Consider the following 21,160-nt stretch of genomic DNA (forward strand, 5'->3'; position numbering starts at 1 on the left):
TTGGCATTGGTGTTGGTTTAGTCTAAAGCCTTTTTCTATCAAAGTGGATACTAAGAAACCAGGTAAGTGAGGGTAAAAATCAGACTTAAATGTCTAAGACTTTGCAAAGTGATTTTCTTCTAGGAATTGAAGCCTTTTATTCCTTCAAACATATTTTTACATTGGTTCAAGTATGAGAATTGCTGTTATGCTATTGAGTTTTAGAGTAAGTTATCCCCTGACTTTCTCTCATCAATTATATATGTATATATCAATGAAAAAAATTTTATTAATAAAAAGCAGACTGTCCTCTAACTTAGGGATAGAATTGCATTTTGTTGTTGTTTTAGGTTTTTTTTGTTTGTTTTAGTAGAAAGAAATTTAGTATAATTCGCAGGAATCAAGTGCTATCGTAAGTGGGGTGTGGAGAGGTGATAGCATCTGTAACTTTGTATCCTGCCCACGGACATCACACCCCAAAACATCAGACTAGTGAGGAGATGCCATGAAAACATTTGGATAAAATCCCCCCAAATTAAGTGAATTGTCATTTTAAAAAAACCCAAAAAGTATTCAGTGCTTTGACACAATGTACATTAAGTATTTGAGCATTGTCAGAGTTTTCTGATTTGCTCTGAGCTTAACGACCAGGAGCCTTGGTGACTGATCGCTTGATGAAGAGTTGTGTGCCCTGCCTTGTGTCAGCAGTGTGTTACTAGGAAGCCACATAGTTACTGTTTTGTAAATGATGTCCTCTGGAATTTTAGATAATAGTTTGATTTAAATGGTCATTAGAATTAAGAAAAAAAATTGTGTCTAGGCTTCAGGAAAAAAAAGAGGGGGTGGCGCCTAGGTGGCTCAGTTGGTTGAGCGTCTGACTCCTGCTTAGGTCATGATCTCCTGGTTCATGAGTTTGAGTCACTTGTCAGGCTGGCTCTGTGTTGACAGCTGGGATCCTGGAGCCTGCTTCGGGTTCTGTCTCTCTGTCTCTCTCTCTTTGTGCCCCTCCCCCTCTCATGTTTGCGCTCTCTCTCTCTCTTCTCTCTCTCTCTCTCTCTCTCTCAAAATGAAATTAACTTAAAAAAAATTGTGTCTTCACTTCATAGGGTATTTTGGTTTAATTTCATTATAATAACCTATAACGATAACATACAAATGCAAGTGCCTCATTGATTTCATATTAAAGAAAGCAAAAAACAAAATCCCTTTGCTTTATAGATATAAAGCCATATATATATATATTCCCTTACCTTCCTTTTCAATGTGCATATCTAAAAGCAACTTAAACATTTAATTTCCTAAACCATAGGAGTAAAGTCTTCAACGTGCTTTAAAAGATTGTTTTGTTAGTGTCCATGGTTAATATCTTAAATCTCAAGTGTGATGCATTGTGATAGTTAAAAAACATTTACCATCCTTTTTGTATAGTTGGGTATAATTTATTTGGGCATAGGGTTCTATTTGTTTTTTTTTTTTTTCACATTTTCTAGTGCAAATTAATTATCTTGCAAAGATTTGCTTTTTGAAGATCTTTCTTAAGCTATGGGAACAGAAAAAAAATGAAGAGCAAAGCCTTGCCATTGAACACTTGAAACATCGGTTGGGTGTTATGTAGGGTGACGGTACATTCCTGGTATGCTTAGGATAGTCCTGGTTTCAGTCTCTTGTCCGGAGACATGATTAGGAATGCCAGGGGCGCCTGGGTGGCTCAGCCCCTTGGGTATCTGACTCTTGGTTTCAGCTCAGGTCATGATCACACTGTGAGTTCAATCTCTGGGATTCTTTCTCCTTGTCTCTCTGTCCCTCCCCCTGTGCATGCATGCATACACTCTCTTTTTCTCTCAGAATAAATAAAACTTAAAAAAAAAAAAAAAAAAAAGAAATGCTACCTTTCCACTCTCAGAAGTGGAAAGTATTCCACTCTCAGAAGTATTCAGTTTGGATGCTAATTTATTTGGTCATTCTGTGGCTATGGGGCCCTTTTCTATTGTAAACATTTAAGGAACCAATCTCTGTGGTATATATTGTCATTTTTATTGATGGCCTAAATTTAATTTTTAATTGATTTAACATTTTTTACTTAAAATGTTTTCTCCTAAGATCATGAAATTATTTTGTAGACTCCCATTCTTTTTTTGAGCCACCTACAAAAATACACATAGTGAAGCCAGGTGACATTTTCGACTCAGTTTGTTTTGCCTCTTGATTACTCCAGAATAGAAGTTTGAGACCACAGCTTACTATGTGTGGCACCAGGCTGCAGAGATGGCCTGTATTTACCACTACGATTTCTCCTTAAACGTTTCCCCTGATTCTTTGAGCTCTGAGTATTTTTAGTGGAAATTTTTCATCTCATCGTGTTAGTAAGTTTTAGTCAAATGTTGGCTCTTTTATTTTTTATGTATTAAAAAAATGGTTTTTTGAACATTTATTATTTTTTGAGAAAGAGACAGAGCATGAGCAGGGGAGGAGCAGAGAGAGAGAGGGAGACACAGAATCTGAAGCAGGCTCCAGGCTTCGAGCTGTCAGCACAGAGCCTGACTCGGGGGCTCAAACTCATAAAACGTGAGATCATGATCTGAGCTGAAAGTTGGATGCTTGACTGACTGAGCCACCCAGGTGCCCCAAATGTTGGCTCTTTTAGATGCCACAAATAACTCTTTAGATTCTGGTTGTTACACTCTTTCGAGTAGAAATGCTATTTTGTCTATAATGATGAGTATATTTTTAAGTGTCTTGATTCTAAGGACATGTTTATGGGGGTATTTTGGGTTTTTTTCTGACTTTTTTTTGGTATGCTGCAACTAAAAACATTTTGACAGTGATTTTGACAAAACAGAATGAAATTTGTTTATAAATTCAGCTAGATTATGAACTCTTTATGAACAGCAACTTTGTCTTCTTCAGCATTTTCCATAATTTCTGGAACATTCATTAACACACTGTACGGTTTTTAATGATCATTCCTTGATTCATCAGAAATGAGTGGGAATATTTTATTTTTATTTTAGTTCATTTATTCTTTTAAGTTTACTTCTGCATTTTTGAGAGAGAGAAAGAGAGAGAAAGAGGGGAGGGGGAGGTGGGGAGAGGGAGAGAATCCCAATCAGGCTGTGCACTGTCAATGCAGAGCAGGACACAGGGCTCAAACTCAAGAACTATGAGCTCATGACCTGAGCCGAAAGCAAGAGTCAGATGTGTCTGAGCCACCCAAGTGCCCCAAATTGGGAATATTTTAAGCATGTATTTTATTTGTACATATATAATTTTAAAGGTATTTACTATGGTAATATTTTAAACTTCATCATTCAGGACTCAGGTTATTTGACCTGTTAGAATTTATTATCGAAACTGTAGACTGAGTGTGCATTTGTCATAACCCTCCATTTCAGAAATTATACCACTCTATGGAATGTCAAGCTACATCACCCGGGAAGACCAGTACAGCAAGCCTCCACACAAAAAACTGAAAGACCGCCAGATTGACCGCCAGAACCGCCTCAACAGTCCTCCTTCTTCTATCTACAAAAGCAACTGCACAACTGTGTACAACGGCTACGGGAAGGGCCACAGCGCCGGGGGTGGTGGAGGCAGTGGAGGCGGCAGTGGTGGTGGGCCAGGAATCAAGAAGACAGAGCGGCGAGCAAGAAGCAGTCCAAAGTCGAACGATGCAGATTTGCAAGGTAACGTGCAAAGATGTTTGCCATAAAGCATAAAACCATGGACACCTGGACATCCTAAAAGAAACGTCTTTTACATAACAATGTCATTTCACGGTGGTTGGTCTTCCTACTAGGAATGACTGGTTAGACCTTCTGTGATCAGCAGAATGTTGGATCCTCTCTTTTATTACTACTTTACAGCAGAAATACGTGTTGGTCACAGGTGCCATGTGACGTTCTACGTACTCTCAGTAACAAGTATCTGAACTTGGTTCACTGCAAGGAGACAGGCGGGGAGGAGATCCATAGGAAAACAGTCTTTCTAAGAAGTTGAGGGCTGGTTTAAATCTGAACAGTATAATACTTTATAAAACCAGACGTCATTCCTTGGCTCTGTAGTGAAATTTATCATTGCGGAACAGTAATCTATTTCTTGGTTTCAGGCCTCAATTCTTGTTTAATGCCACCTTTGCATCCTGAATAAAGTACTCCTATCCCAAGAATGAGGTGGAAGAAATAAGGTTGCTACATAGGAGACATCTGCTCAAAAGGACGTGTGTGTGTGTGTGTGTGTGTGTGTGTGTGTGTGTGTGTGTGTGTGTGTGGTTTTGTTTTGGTTTTTGTTTTTGTAGATTAGTCTTGTGGCTGTAGATCAGTTAATTTGGGGAGGAATGTATATGTGCTTTAAATGAAGTTTTTAGCCAAGATTTAGAAACAACCTATTTTGATGCCAAAGGAGTTAAAAACAGGCTCTGTATACAGTCACGTAGAGAAGGCTGATTTAACTGAAGCACAGTAAGGTGTCGTTTTGAAACAGCCAGGTGAGTTAACAAATATAAATATGTGAAGGCATGAGCAGCTATAAAAGACAAGATCAGAAGTGATTATAGCACTCATTAAATATACTCCTTCCTTTTACCAGACCTTATCTAGGTGTGTGTGAGAATGTGTTTGTGAATGAAAAAGACAGAAGTTGAGTATGTTTGATTGTGTACAGAAGACTGGACTCTTTTGGGGCCAAGGACATGTAGGTTGGACCAGACGTTGGCATCAGCGTTTCCCCCCGTTTTATTTATGAGTGAATTATAGCATTAAAAAGAGGAATAGTAAGGTATAGTAAAAAGTGAATAATAATTTCTCTGAGTAAAGTATTATTCTTCTAATTTTATCTTTTATTCTTTTCTGTATTTTCCAAGTGTCATGTAGTTATCATGTGTTATTCTTAGTCATGAAAGTGTAAGCAAGTATATAAAAGAAACCCAAAGTTTAAGAGGCCTTTAAATAGCTTTTTAGGTATAGTCCTATTTCTGCCATATAAAGTAAGTTTTAGTCAACTGATACTACAATTTCTAAGTTTGAAATTAGATTACAATCAATGTTAGAATTTTTAACCAGGGGCATATAAGGGAATTCAAACAAAAAATTAGAAATAAGTTTTTCTAAGGAGAGTTTTAGTTTACAAAAAAGAGAAGAAGAATGTATAAGCAGTCTTCAGAGAGCGTAAGGAGGTTTGAACTTCCTTAATTACACGATTCATTCTCTAATAAGTTTTGCCCTGCCTTACACCAAAAGAGATTTTTTTTTTTTAATTTTTTTTTTCAACGTTTATTTATTTTTGGGACAGAGAGAGACAAAGCATGAACGGGGGAGGGGCAGAGAGAGAGGGAGACACAGAATCGGAACCAGGCTCCAGGCTCTGAGCCATCAGCCCAGAGCCTGATGCGGGGCTTGAACTCACGGACCGCGAGATCGTGACCTGGCTGAAGTCGGACGCTTAACCGACTGCACCACCCAGGCGCCCCACACCAAAAGAGATTTAAGACAGGTGACATAGATATATATAATAGAGTCAGATAGAATAAATTTGAGTAAAGATCTAAGGGGCAAAGAGATAAAGGAAGGAAAATAAGATGCGTCAGGGTTGAAGTTAGGAAATAAAACTAATGTAATTATGGATCAACTATGGCAAAAATAAGTATCTTCCTTCTATGTGCAGTTGTTTCATATCATTTGTCTAAAAGTGTAAGCTCCTCTATATTTTAACATACTCCTAGCTGGAAGAGAGGCTATGGATTTGCACTGAAATCTATATGGAAATGTTTGCTAATATCCATATGTTTACAAGCATTTTGGTCTTCTGTGTAATGGATGAGAATATAATTGTTTTGAGCACCTTAAGCTCTTTGCTGTCATGTAGAAAACATTATTATTATAAGTTTTATTGCGATGCTAACAGTGAGATCACTTTCGCTGTGGACTTCTGGGAGGGTGTGTGTTGCGATGAAAAATTGGAAAAAAAGTTTATCTCAGCTTTAGTCTGAACTTGGTCTATTTCTCCTTTTCCCATCACATTATTTACCTCCTCAAAACCACTCAAACTACAACTCTCCACATGGTTGAGTCATGAAATAAAGAATCAGATGGGGTATTATGTGTTCTACTTCATTTCAGTAAGGATCTGAGGGGTTTATGTATTGGATTTAAAAACTAAGTATTCGTTTTCCCAAATGAATTGGAAATTTATGTCCCGACAAAAACATACACACAAGTATTTATACCCACTGTATTCATAATTGCCAAAACTTAGAAGCAACCAAGATGTCCTCCAGTAAGTAAATGAACTGTGGCACATGCAGACAATGGAAACCCAACACTAAACAGAAATGAGCTGTTAAAGTATGAAAAGACATAAAACCACCTTAAATGAAACATGCCAATCTGATGACCATATTCCAAGGAGGTAAAAGGTCTGGATTCCAAAAACCAAGACATTGAGGAAAGGAATTGAAGAAGACACAAACAAATGGAAAGATATTCCCTGTTCATAGACTGGAAGGATTAATATTGTTAAAGTGTCCATAGTATCCAAAGCAATCTACAAGTTCAATGCAGTCCCTATCAAAATACCAATAACATTTTTCAAAGAACTGGAACCAATGATCCTAACATCTATATGGAACCGCAAAAGACCTCAAATGGCCAGAACAATCTTGCAAAGGAGCAAAACTGAAGATATCACAATCCCCTATCTCAAGATACACTACAATGCTGTAGTAATCAAAAGAGGCTGGTACTGGCAGAAAAATAGATACATAGATCACTGCAACAGGATAGAGAATGCAGAAATAAACCCATGATTATATGGTCAATTAATCTACAACAAATAAGGCAAGAGTATACAATGAGGAAAAGACAGTCTTTTTACAAATGGAGTTGGGAAAACTGGACAGGTATATGCAAAAGAATGAAGCTGGACCATTTTCTTACACCATACACAAAGATAAAGTCAAAATGGTTTAAAGACCTAAATGTGAGTTCTGAAACCATTAACACTCTTAAGAGACGACATAGATGATAATCTGTTGGACTTGGACCTTAGCAGCGTATTTATGGACACGTCTCCTGAGGCAAGAGAAACCGGAACAAAAGTAAACTATTGGAACTACACCACAATGAAAAGGTTTTGCAAACAAAATAATGAAAAGTCAATTTATTGAGTAGGAGAAGATATTTGCAAATGATACATCTGATAAAAGGTTAATATACAAAATATGTAAAGGATGTGTGCAACTCAACAAACAGAAAAACAATACAATGAAAAATAAGAGAGGATTGAAATGGACATTTTTCCAGAGAAGACATACAGATGGCCAATAGGCACTTGAAAAGATGATCACTATTACTAATCATCATGGAAATACAAATCAAAACCATCAATGTCACCTTGCAACAGTCAGAACAGCTAGTATCAAAAAGACATGAAATAGCAAGTGTTGATGAGGTTATGAAGAAAAAGAAGCCCTCATGCATGGTTTGTGGGAATGTAAATTGGTGCAACCACTGTGGAAACCAGTATGGAAGTTCCTCAAAAAATTAAAAATATAACTACCATATGACCCAGTGATTTCACTACAGGTTACATACCCAGAGAAAAACACTAATTCAAAAAGATATATGTACCCCTATATTTATTGCAGCATTGTTTACATGAACCAAGATATAGAAGCAACCCATGTGTCCAATGATACATATATATCATGGTTATACACACACACACACACACACACACGTGCTTAAATATTATTCAGCCATAAAAAATGAATGAGATCCTGCCATTTGCAACAACATGGAGAGATCTAAAGAGGGTATGATGCTGAGTGAAATAAGTCAGAGAAGGACAAATACCATATGATTTCACTTACATGTGGAATCTAAAAAGCAGGCAAAAAACAGACTGTTAAATAGAACAAAGTGGTGGTTGCCAGAGGGGAGGTGGCTGGGGGATGGGCAAAATTGGTGAAGAGAATCAGGAGATGCAAACTTCCAGTTTTACATACTTTAAAAGAAAAACATCTCCAAATGAATCAGATATTGTTTAAAAATAAAATACTAAGAATAAGCAGGGGAGCCTGGGTGGCTTAGTTGGTTGAGTGCCTGTCTTTGGCTCAGGTCATGATCTCGCAGTCTGAGTTTGAGCCCCACATTGGGCTCTGTGCTGACAGCTCCGAGCCTGGAGCCTGCTTCAGGTTCTCTGTCTCCCTGTCTCTCTGCCCTTCCCCCACTCGTGTTCTGTCTCTTTCTCAAAGATAAACAAACATTAAAAAAAAATTTAAAGAATAAGCAGATGAAGCAGTGTGCAAACAAGAATAGAATTGAATAAAATATAGTAGACAGAATGAAATAAACTAACATTCTGGATCCAAAACCAAAAAATCAAACCCAAAACAGATCCCTAAACCTCATTTTCAGACCTACCAAAGCAGAATATCTTTGCCTGATCTGGATTCATTTTTGCTTGTTTGTTTGTTTTTTTGTCAATCCTCCACTGGCAATGATGTCAGCCAAGATGAAGAACTGTCCTAATATTAAGGATGGTTACAGTAGGTGTGATTCGCTAAGTTGTACACGATAGGAGGTAGGAACTTTGTTTAATTCACCATTCTCACCTCCTGAAACTATGTCTGGCACATAGTGGTTACACAGCAAATATTTGTGGAACGAATGCTGTATTCTTAATTGGTTTTCTAGAACAGGCCTTCTGTTTGAGCACATGGAGCTGTTGCACCATTTCTTCTTCCTAGGAAGAATCGCTGTGCTCCTCAGGGATATAGCCGTGCAGCCAACCCCTCCTTTCATTTACTCTTACCTTTGGGAAAATAGTGTAGGCAGGGCAAGGTCCCAATGATACCCTCAGAGAAATGTAGGCTTCCTGTTTTTTGGTACTACCGTAGAGTTCATGGTGTGTTGGCATGGAACGGTTGGGACTTTGTTATCAGATGTACTTGGCTTAGAATCGATCCAGCTTTGTTGCTTGCTAACTACTTGCTTTCAGTATTCTCAGAATCTCTGTTATCCTCATCTGTAAAATAGGTATTTTAATTTTCTTTATTAAATACTAAAAGTAGCCTAGTTCAGTTCTTAACCCCTCAGTATAACGGTCACCCTTGTTACTTGGATATTTGTGACTGTCTCCCGCCTGTGATCTGAGGATCACCTTGCATCCAGGACATCCCCTCCTATCCAGTGGCCTTCCTCCTTCCCTTCAGGCCCTCTCCCTCAACTCCTTCCCCTGTAAGCCAGAAGTGTCTTCCTCCTGCTCAAGCCATCTTACACTTTCAAAAGCTCAACCCTATACTCCTAGACATGTGTATACTTTGCTAAATGATCACGACAATAAGTCTAGTTACTGTCTGTCACCACGCAAAGTCACAAAAAAGTTTTCTTCTGATGAGAACTTGTCAGATTCACTTTCTTAGCAGCTTTCACATTTGCAATACGGTGTTCTTGACTGTAGTCACCATGCTGTACATTGTCTCCCTGCAACTTACTTGCTTAATAGCTGGAAGTTTATACGTCTTGATCCCCGTCACCTATTTCACTGATCACCTAACCCCCTTCTTCTTTGGCAGCCACCAGTCTATTCTCTGTATCTATGGGTTTGGTTTTATTTGTTCATTAGTTTTGTTTTTGTTTTTGTTTTTTAGATTCCACATTTAAGTAAAATCATATACAGTAGGTGTCTTTCTTTGACATAATTTCAGTTAACATAGTACCTTCTAGGGACATTCATGTTGTTGCAAATGGCAAGATTTCATTCGTTTTTATGGTTGAGTAATATTCCTGTGTGTGTGTGTGTGTGTGTGTGTGTGTGTGTGTGTGTGTGCGCACTTGCAACTTAGGTTGCATCCATACCCTAGCTACTGTAAATAATGCTGCATTGAATACTGGACTGCATTTATATCTTTTCAAATCAGTGTTTTTATTTTCTTTGGGTAAATACCCCAAAGTGGAATTGCTGAATCATACGACATGGAAAAATTTGTCCTCATATTCAGAACATTGCCCAATTGATGGGCCTTGAGCCTGTTCTGTAGCCAAGACCCAGTTAAAGTTGTCCTCTTGTCTTTCATCACAGAGACTAAGGAACTTACTGATGTGCGTCACTGAGTGGGAAGGAAGTTTCATTCCTTCCCTTTTATTCTCAATAAGAACCAAAGCATATGACATTAAGGAAGTTACCCAGTGGTTACAGGTTTGAAACTGAAATCCTCCAAGTTTTAATCAGGGTTAGAGTCCTACTGTCCTGTATCCTCAGAAGGGAGGAAAAGGTTATTTGTTGGTGTTGTTTTGGAAAAGATTGTTTGAATCCAGAGTGGAAAATAAAAACTTTGGGGAGGACCCACTGTCTAATAATATGAAAAAGACTTAAGCAATCCCTTTAGTTATGGGGAGTGTGTGTGTGTGTGTGTGTGTGTGTGTGTGCGCGCGCGCGCGTCTGTGTGTCTGCGTGTCTGTGTCTGGGGTGGTTTAGGGAAAGGGAAAGAGAGTACATCAAACATGCTAAGTCACAGTCTCTACTCTGTGTGTAGAAGTATGTCATGCATGCAGTTGATACTGCTGACCTTTACCTCATCCCTAAGTTTACTGCAGGAGTGAGATTTCTTTCTCACTCATTACTTGAACATTTTAAAACCATATGGAATTGTAAGATATAGTAATACAGTATATGTTTTGGGCCATATGATACACAACAAGTCATTTCACCCTGCCTCAGATTTCCTTTAGTAAAATGAACAAGTGAATTAAGGTCGGTGATTTTCAAAATTTATCCATGAGTAGATCTTCCTTTTTCAAACAGTCTTGTGTAGATCCCCAATTAAATACATATCCTTATTCCATACCTCTATCATATGTGTTCATGCACGTGTGCACATGCACCCACACATATCCTGAAAGCAGATAGAGTTGGTGTTGCTACGGCTGGAGTGGGAGACCTGGGTACTTGTTAGCATCCACAAGGCTTTCCCCGAGGTTAATCCCTCACCTAGACCCTGGCTGCTTGGTCTCAGACCCGTGGCTTCACCACCATGGAGGAATTTGTGAGATAAGTACCCTCATGGCCTGCCCCACACCTAACCAACTGTCCGTGGAGGCGGGACCCAGCAATCTGTGTTTCCGTAGACTCTCCATGTGGTGATTAGGCACAGTAACATTTGAGAGCCACCAGCCCTTTGAGTGCCAAGCAATTTTTAAGTGAGATTTTAAAATGGGGGGGAATCTGGGAGGCATTAGTTAAAATACTTGATTTAAGTTGAAGCATATTCCTTTTGTAGTATACCTGTATACCTATAGACATATACCGGTGTTGGTAGAGTTCCATTTGTGTTGCTAACATACAGGTAGTAGCCGATGTGGAGACCTGTAGAACTTTCAGGGCTGTGTGGGAAAAAATCAGGACAAAATGGTAAGAATTCCAAATATAGAAGAAAATGAGGATACGGCATACTTTTGGCATTTGACCTTTGGCCTTTGAATTGTTGACGATCCAAAGCTTCAGTTATACTTTAGACGAAATTCCACCACATGGAGTCATAATTTTTTTTGTTTTAACTCTAGAAGCTGGTGACAGAAGCATTATTCTTGTGCTTTTGTCCTTCAGACATCACAGATTGCCTTCTGACCCCAGCAGTGTTCCTCATTACTAGGTTTTTGTATTCTAATTCCTTCTCAGCTGGTCCTCCCTGACATTTTTTTCTCTTTTTATATTTTGCTATCACTGCTCAGAAACCAGGATCTGACCTCAATATCTATTTACCCAAACTTAGACTGAAAGCTTATTCATTCTGTAGATAAGAATTACAGTAGTAAATTCGGGATGGTGTTTTCCTCTACCTCTGAGATTGTGAGTTTGGGAGTCCTTGGGGTTTATCCTCTTGCTGGATAGCATGGGCTCCGGGAGGGGGTGCCTGCATCCACCTGTGCAGGGTGACAGTGGTCCTCTTTGTTTGGGAGGAGGAACCCAATGTTAATAAGGTCTGGAATGTTGGGAGTCAAGGCAGATTTTTTTTCTTCTGGAATCTCTTTTGGTCTTGGCTCCCTATAAAAGATAACGCGTGTGCTTTTCTGTTTAAGATATTTCATGGGGCTTGCTCATTTCACAAGTGGCTGCTGTCTTCTTTCACTTGCAACCTTTTCTATCTCCTGAGCACATGTCCTCTCAGGCATGTTCAGACAAGGTGTTTTGGAAGACAGTTTGGTTGTGGAGGGGCAGTAGGGTTTTTCTTTTCTCCTTCATTCAGTATGCACTTTCCTCACTGCACTTGAAAATGGACAGTTTCTAGATGGATTTCCATCACTGCTTCATCTCTCAAGTCTGTAGCTGCAGATAAATCCTGTGTGTTTTCACTTGTCTGCAGCTGTGGACAAATCCTAAGCATGGCAAAAATACCAAGAAAACATAAAAAAAATTAAAAGTGAGCTCAGGTCAGTGGAATTCACCCATCTTTCTGCCAAGTACAGTCTGAAAGTGAAAATAGTCCAAACAAGCCCAAATAACTTTTTTTTTTTTTTTTGAAGGATGATATGTGGACCCCTGGCTCAAAATGCAAGAGACATTCTTTCTAGCAGGAAACTGGGCAGTTAACACCCTGTTTTCCATTTTAAATGTGGGCTGCCAGATCCATTCTCTGGGTTTTCGAGGCCTCTGAGTGATGCTGGTTGAGGTCTGAGCAGACTTCCTACAACAACCGCCTACGTGTGGGGTGGGAAAAGGGAGACAAGCCCGGGGATATAAGGCAAAGTTTTCAGAAGGAATGTGTTGCTTGTTGACATGTGCTTTCTGACCTGGGCATTATCTGCTGAAGGCCAGAGCTGGAGAAATCAAACAATGAATAACTCTTCCTTCTGTTAAGATTCCAGTATGCTGATTTTTTTTTTTTTTTCCTTAAAGAGGTGTTGACTTACCTGACTGGTGCAAAGGCACATGTGTGGCTCATCAAAGAGGAAACGAGGGTGGCCCAAATTGTGGCTCATGAGTAGAGTATGTAGGCGTCTTTATCAAGTCCTATCACTTTCTTTTTGCCTTTTGCCCTCTTCCCACCCCCCTGTATTGTTCTTGCAATCTGGAATGTTTTCAAGATGTTAATTACATGATTCTTTGAATAGACAGGATGAGATATTTTTGTCATGTCATGTTTAAGAAGTCTTTTATAAAGTATTTTAGGATGAGATATTTTTGTCATGTCATGTTTAATAAGTCTTTTATAAAGTATTTTTTAATGTTTATTTTTGAGAGAGACACAGAGTGTGAGCGGGGGAGGGGCAGAGAGAGAGGGAGACACAGAATCCAAAGCAGGCTCCAGGCGCCGAGCTGTCAGCACAGAGCCCGATATGGGGCTCAAACCCACGAACTGCGAGATCATGACCTGAGCTGAAATCTGAAGCTTAATCTACTGAGCCACCCAGGCGCGCCCCCACTTGAAGAAGTCTTAACCCATTAAATCATACTTGAAGCTTCACATTTTTCACTTACATATAAAAAGACAAATAACACGTGAAAACATTCTTGGAGTTTTCTTTTGAAATGAATGTTCACCAGGCAATCGAAGGCAGAATTTTGATTCGTTTGTACCATATGTAGTACTTAACTCCGTGAACCTGTATTATTTTCACTGTCTTTTTGCTTTCTTGGGGATAGGTCATAGAGGCAGTTTAGATGACATCAGAATGCATGTTGGTAAAATACATGGCATTCCAAAGAACCCTTTAAATAGCAGATATAAGTGGTGGCATGCTTTTTTTCTGGTACATATGTAACCTTCAGTTTTATCGAATTGAAACTTTTGTATGTGATTCTCTCATTTAGCGAAGTTGAATTCTGAATTTATTTTTTTTTCAATGTTTATTTATTTTTGGGACAGAGAGAGACAGAGCATGAACGGGGGAGGGGCAGAGAGAGAGAGGGAGGCACAGAATCGGAAACAGGCTCCAGGCTCTGAGCCATCAGCCCAGAGCCCGACGCGGGGCTCGAACTCACGGACCGCGAGATCGTGACCTGGCTGAAGTCGGACGCTTAACCGACTGCGCCACCCAGGCGCCCCTGAATTCTGAATTTAACTGGGTCAGAGGTCATCATCACAAATGTGTCAGAAGCAGAATAACTTACTAGTTGGGACCTTGCAGTTCTAGGTTTAGTCCCAGCTCTGCCACTTGTGAGGTGTGTGCCCTTGGGCAAGATAGTTCCTCTCTCAAAGCTTCAGCTTCTTCACTTATGTATAAAGTGGGGGTAATTAATAACACTTAATTCATAGGCTGTTACAAGCTCTCAATATAATTTCAGGCACTAAGTGCTTTGCAGGTGTTACAGAGCATGGACGAAGAAAGACCATGACATTTTTCTGCTTATGAGAACTGCCTCCTGTGGGTCATGTTAGCAGAACCCCAGCCTGGGATTGTGCCCCGCCGAGTGCCGAGGGCCAAGGCACCTTGCATTCTGGGTCAGTCTTGAGTAACGTTGAGTGCCAAGGACGTGATACACGAGAGGATTCTGCGGAGCATGCAGTCCCCCCCCAAATTCTCACTGTTGCTACCCACAAACTACCTGAATTCTGAGCAAGAATGAACTTCATCCCTCTCCCCTCATCTTTCCTCTGCCTCCTCTCTGGACCGGATTCTCTTCTGAGATTTAGGGGAGAGCCTGACAGGCGAGCTTGCTTCTGTGTTTGAAACTGCCCAACATATTGACTGCTTTACATTACTTTGCTAGTGCTGGGGGGAAAAGGGAGAGAGGTTAGCTGGAGGTGATTTGGGTGAACAACAACTTCTCTGTATTTATTTTGCCAGCACTGATATTACTTGCTGTAGGACAGTTAGTTACCCCAAGTGGAGAAGCTAACTAGGAAAATCCACTAAATTTCATAATCTTTCACAGTTCTTCCTTACACCTCGTAAGTCATAACCATCGCGTCCATGTCCCGTTGCTCATATCCTGTTGGTCATATATTGTCGGTTGGTGCATTGTGGAAGGCACAGAGCTGTGAATATCAGGAGAAGACGGTCATGGGGCAGGGGAGTGGCATGACAGAGGCTGCCCATCACATGGTGTGTGGAGCCAGAAGCCATTTCTATTAATACTCCATCTGAAATAGTCTCACCATTTGTGATGGAATTTTGGCAACTTTTATAGGATCAGTGCATTATAATGTGACAATTGTAGTCAGTATCGCAAATGCGTTGTTAACTATACAGGTCATCTTTTCTGCCATGACCAGCCTTGGCTTTTAGCTTAAATTTAATTTGCCCAACCATACACTCCACGGTATCACTGACTGTATTACCCTGTTCCAATTTTTAGTGCTTAATAAGACCTTGAAATCCTATTAAGAATTGAGTGGAGAATGCAAGAAATAGGACCAGTCCAAGGGAAACAATGGTGAGACTAGCTAAGTGCTCATGATTTATGATTTACAAAATAAACAGTATAAATGTCTCTGTAGTTGATTATACAATTTCCTCTTTTTTTCCTCTGGTGCTGAATTTGCATTTTGAAAAACTACCCCCCCTGCACCAGTGCGCGCACGCGCGCACACACACACACACACACACACACACACACACACACACGCATGCACGCACACACACTGCCCCCAGCTCGTAACTCCTTCTTTCCAGCTGCGTCGGAAAGATGGGGGCTTTCTGTGTAGGTGTTGTGCTCAGAAAAGGGCAGGAAAGTCCAGGTGATAGTGGTGGGATGATTTGTTCCAGGCACAACAGGGAATTGTGTTTGTTTAGGAAGACTGGAAAATAAGAAGGCGGGAGAGAAATGAGAAGGGCCTCAGAGGAATGGCACATGGAAATAAAAGGAAGTGGTAAAAGTAGGAAAACGAGTAGCGTGAAAGGAACAAACAACAGTAGACAAGATTCAGTGGAATGTGGAATAAAATTAATTTGGAAAAAACAGATAAAATCCGAGAAAATTCATGGTTCCATTTGTGTCAGCTCCATGCCTCTCACTATGTGAACCTTTTCCAGTGGAGTGGGTGGAGGGGGCAAGCCTGTCTGCCATATTGTGGTCCTCGAGCCCTGTTAGTGGTGGCTGCACTTTGAACAGATTTCCATGTGAATAAGTCTCTTACTCTTTTCCTATTTGGACTTTTCCTAACATTTCTGGCTTCCTCCTGTGCTGGATGAGTGCATCTACTGCCAGTGTACATTGATTTGATAAGCAAATTAGAAATGAAATGTTAGGTAGCGCTTTCAAAGGAGTCAGCGGTACACTATACTCAGGTTTCAGCTTTTTGAATAGTGATCTGTAGTTAAAGTGATATTTTAAGAGCTTCGATGTGCTTAAGAACTGGAAATTTAACCCCCCCCCCCGCCTTTTTTTTTTTTTTTTTTTTTTTTTTTTTTAGCTTAAAAACTAACAAGGAAAGAGTTTATTTTTACCCTTGGTTAGTATGCCTTTGTGAAAAGTAGCCTGCCTTTTTTTTTTAATCGCAGTTTTATTATTATTATTATTATTATTATTATTATTATTTTATTTTAGAGAGAGCAGGAAAGGGTCAGAGAGAGAGAGAGACAGAGAGAGAGAGAGAGAGAGAGAGAGAATCCCAGGCAGGTTCCATGCTGAGTGCAGAGCCCAATGCGGGGCTCAATCTCACAAACCATGAGATCATGAGCTGAGCTGACGGCAAGAGTCAGATGCTCAACCAACTGAGCCACCCAGACGCCCCAAAAAGTAGCCTGCTTTAATTGAAGGTGCTGTGATTACTTTCAGGTCTTGTTACAAACTGAGGAGACCTTAAAATGCAGTTGGTTTCTCTGAATAGAAAAGTTCTCTCTTACTTACCTTTATATATAATAAAAAGGAGTATGGCTGGCATTTCTATTAAATGACCAAGTTTTGCTTTCTAGACTTAGAACTACCCCATGAAAGCAACATGAGGAAGTAAGAGGGAAGAGCTAGGTCAGCTAACAGTATTTTTTTTTTTTAATTTTCATAAGTGCATTTCTTACTGCTAGCTTTAATTCACACAGTGAACTTACTGAGCTCTTTTTTCCTATTATTTGAAAAGACACAGATTATTATATGGAACAGGAAGATCCTTAAAACAAAGAGGGATGGAGAAATTGCCACACTCTGGTTCACTGAGTTCCTGAAAACTATTTAAGTATCTTGCCAAGCACATTAAAAAAAAAAAATATTTAGTCTTTCACAAAGATTTATCTTTTGGTGGAATTTGCTCTAAGGAACTCCGTAAGATATCAGCATCTCTTGAAAACTGGTTAAAAATCATGTGTTACTTAAGTGGAAAATGTTTATTACTGCCTTAATTCTTCAGCTATCAGGGTTTTTTTTTTGAAACACACTGACACCATTAATATTATTTACTATTCACAGTATCATCCATGAGAGGATGGCTCGAATTTGATTGCAGCCAGTTTTCAATTTGAAACTATATTTTCATTTCTTTGAAGGTTTCCCTGTCCGTGAAGTCTTAGTCTCCATTGATTTCTCTGGATTTAGTGGATTCAATGTCATCTAGAAGATAATGTGTGATGGCAAAACTGTCTCTACTGTTTGTTAAGTAACTGTTGTTTTAGTGTTTTACAGAAGAAAGGTTATATTTTAGGTAGCAAAGATTGTAGGGTCAGTAAGGTTTCCTACTGATTTGCCTGATTCTGCAGTGCATCTATGCCTGTTTTCTGCATCATTTCTTCCAAATCACCTCGAGGTCAGTTGGTTGCCATTTTGTGTTCATGCTACCCATAGTTGGAATGGGCGATACTCAAGAAAATCTGTTGTACATTAGCCTCTGTACTTAAGCTTTCAGAACTTAAGTTTTCCGAACTTGATAATCTGTGGGATGTTTTATACCTGGAAATTAGGATTCTCACACATTCTACTTTTTCTCCTACCTTTTTTTAAAGTTTATTTATTTATTTATTTATGTATTTATTTATTTATTTATTTATTTTGAGAGAGAGAGAGAGACAGAGACAGAGAGAGAGAGAGAGAGAGAGAGACAGAGACAGAGAGAGAGAGAGAGAGAGAGAGAGAGAGAGAATATCCCAAGCAGGCTCCACATTGTCAGCATGGAGCCCAGATCAGGACCTGAGCCAAAACCAAGACTTGAGCGCTTAACCAACTGAACCATCCAGGTGCCCCCTTTTCTCCTTCTTTATACTCTATTCTGTGCAATTTAAAATTCTGTGAATTCTTTCCCCTACTCTGTATACCTGCCTTCTGTGACCTGCTATATTTATCATCACTAATACTGTGAGTTCAAAATTTTTTATTTATTCATTTGTTCATTTACTGCTGGGGTATTTCATTTTGTTTTGCTTCAAAGGAAGTAGGAGAAGAATGTTTTTAGTACTAGATTTTTATCATAGTTCTCTCCCCATTTACTTTTGAAGAAGAAAAGTTCAAGACTTGTTTTAAGACTAGGTTTCAACTTCATTGAGCTCATCTGAAGAAAAAGGGAAAGATAGAACCTATCAGTTCATGGCCCTTCTTTACAGGAGCATGATCCACATGGTTGATGATCTGTGTCCCCTCATTTTTCCTTATGTTTCCTTTCTGCTCATCCCTTGCGTCCATCTTGATCTTCAGTAATCTCTTCCCCAATGAGTAACCAGCCCGGATAAGAGGATAAGGGAACATGTGTCCAGATGGCTGCTGTCCATAGCTCCACTAAAGTTTTGAGGCCCCCGAAACATAAAGTGATGCTCCGGAATGATCTTTAGGGTTCATTCATAATACTGAATAGGTCCATAAGAAACTGGGTGGGCAGGGGGTTGGTCAAAAACAATTGAATAGTAGACATTTTATAATTTAACTCAATATTCCAGACCCCCAGTATAATGGATAATCATAAGTATCTTACATTGTGTATCTCTGTTCTGTTTTTCATCTATTGCTATGCCTCTTTCATTGTTCTTATTTTCCCCTCTTTCAATGTCAAGAAAGAGTAAGAGGCTTAGAGAAAACGGTGAACACTGAGGAATGCAGATGATTTGTCCAATTAATAGGTTAGTTTTTGCAGTCAGCATATCACAAGTGATATTTTTGGGAAGCAGCGGATCAGTTACCTATTTAAGGCAGGATATATACTGGATTTTATAAAGACACCGAGGCATAAAATGGAATCAGGTTACAGTCTCCAAGGTGTTTACTTGAAAATGGTGGCCAGAGTCCTATTGATTAATGCTGGTGAATGAGAAACCAAAATGGAAAATAAACCATCCCTAGACAGGTGGTAATCATAGGTGATGATTATGTTAATTCTACTTTATTTAGTGGTGGTTTTGTTCCTGGAAAATTACTTTTATTTTTTTCCAAGAGGAATTTGAGGCATTTGAGAGTTACATGTTTTGCAGAAGCTCTTGTGTATAATTTTCAGTTTTATCCAACTTCATAAGCCTTCAGGGAATGTTTTCAGGCCTAGATTTATGGACACTGTACATGGTATCTGCTACCAAAAGAACATTCTGCCATCAGGCCCATTGGAAAGCATCTTATCTGTCTTTCTGTTACAGTGTTGTGAGCAGCTGTTCCTTCGGCATTTTGGAATCATTTTAATGCACAAGATGGAAAAAATGGAAAATCAAAAGAAAAAGATAGGCATAAATTTCTGTGACAAAGAAACTGCCAGGGGTAAATGTCAGTATTTTTCAATCTTTTTTATCCCTGTGCTAGATTTGGGATAATATAGGATGGTGACAGTCAGTTGTCACCCCCAGAAATTCAGTAGCAAATTTCAGTTCTGTCCCAGGAGGAGAATGGACTCAAAATAAGTTTGGGATTAAACTCTAGCACAGTCCTGGCACATAGTATGAACGTAGCTCATTTAATTTGGCTTGAGTTTCTTTGTTCTGCCTTTCTTCGTATTGAATCATTGCTGTCCGCGGAGAAGCTTAGCCCCGTGGAGCCCCCCTCTGATAGGCTGTGTCTTCGTTCCCTGGGGCTGACAAATTACCACATGGTCAGTGTTTAAAACAACAGAAACTTAGTCTCTTACAGTTCTGGAGAGAATCTAGAGGGTACCATTTTGGAGGTCAGAAGGCTGAAACCAGTGTGCTGAGGGCTGAAATCAAGGTGTTGGCAAGTTGAGCTCCCAGGCTCTAGGGAGGAGTCTGGTCCTTAGCTGTTCCAGCCGGTGGCTGCCACGTTCCTCGGCCTGTGGCTACCTCGTTCCCATCTTCAAGCCCAGCATCTTCCAACCTCTCTCTGTTCCATCTTCACATTGTCTTCTCCTCTCAGTATGCCAGATCTGCTGCTGCTGCCTCCTTACACAAATACGTATTAATTTCAGGCCTACTCAGGTAATCCAAGTCAATTTTCACATCTCCAGAGATTTGGCCTCGTAAAGGCAACATTCACGGGTGCCAGGGACTGGGATGTGCATCCTCTGGTGGCTCTCTTCAGCCTTACCGCAGACTACGTTCAGTATCATCATGCTGGCAACCTGGCCAGAGCTAGCCCATCGGCCGGCATAGTGTTTAGATCTGATTGATGTATTCCCTCACCTTTCTCAGCATCCACCTCAGGCTTTTCGGTGACTTAACAGTTAATACACACGGCCAACAGCCGCACCAAGTATCTGTTTCTAGGAACATAGGCCCAGAACCATTTAGCAGAGCTCCCTCCTCTCTGTGGTAGTTTGCACTGGGGAAATCTCTGCACAGTACGTTAAGCTACTTGAGGCAAGTCCACGAAATTGTTCAGTTTAACTCTGAAAGTACGAGTGAGTTGGATGTGCATGCGTATAAACATGTGAAATAGTGGATGAGTATTTTCAGGACACGTTTAATGGAAGTTGAATATCAGGATCTGTGTAATTACTTAAAAGATGAGTAGTTAATGGCATTTCCCAAGAAGTGAAAGAAACCTATCTAATTTGGAACATATATTTTTTTACAAAAAGGAAACCAAGTAGTTTTCATCTGGCCTGAGATAAGACTCACAAAGCTTTTTTTAAATTTCTTTTTTAATGTTTAATTATTTTTGAGAGAGAGAAAGAGAGAGTGCAAGCAGGGGAGGGGCAGAGAGAGAGGGAAACACAGAATCTGAAGCAGACTCCAGGCTCCGAACTGTCAGCACAGAGCCCAATGCGGGGTTCAAACTCACGAACCACGAGATCATGATCTAAGCTGAAGTCGGACGTTTAACTGACTGAGCTACCCAGGGGCCCCAAGACTCACAAAGCTTTTAATATAATTCCTAATGAATCTAACAA

The 21,160-nt window shown here is 39.8% G+C and overlaps 1 protein-coding gene across 2 annotated transcripts in view; it reads left to right on the forward strand.

The window, feature by feature from the left end:
* FNDC3B (fibronectin type III domain containing 3B) overlaps window positions 1–21,160 on the forward strand; it is a 361,487-nt gene that overhangs the window by 210,179 nt on the left and 130,148 nt on the right. For both annotated transcript variants that reach the window (XM_047099654.1, XM_047099655.1), the window contains exon 6: window positions 3,372–3,662. In XM_047099654.1, coding sequence (XP_046955610.1) covers window positions 3,372–3,662 — 291 coding nt within the window. The remainder of the gene's footprint in view (window positions 1–3,371; window positions 3,663–21,160) is intronic.

This window comes from Lynx rufus, unplaced genomic scaffold (assembly GCF_022079265.1).
Source record: "Lynx rufus isolate CCGP_SWC_20201006 ecotype Redwood Valley unplaced genomic scaffold, mLynRuf1.p SCAF_5, whole genome shotgun sequence".
NCBI classification, from domain to species: Eukaryota; Metazoa; Chordata; class Mammalia; order Carnivora; family Felidae; genus Lynx; species Lynx rufus.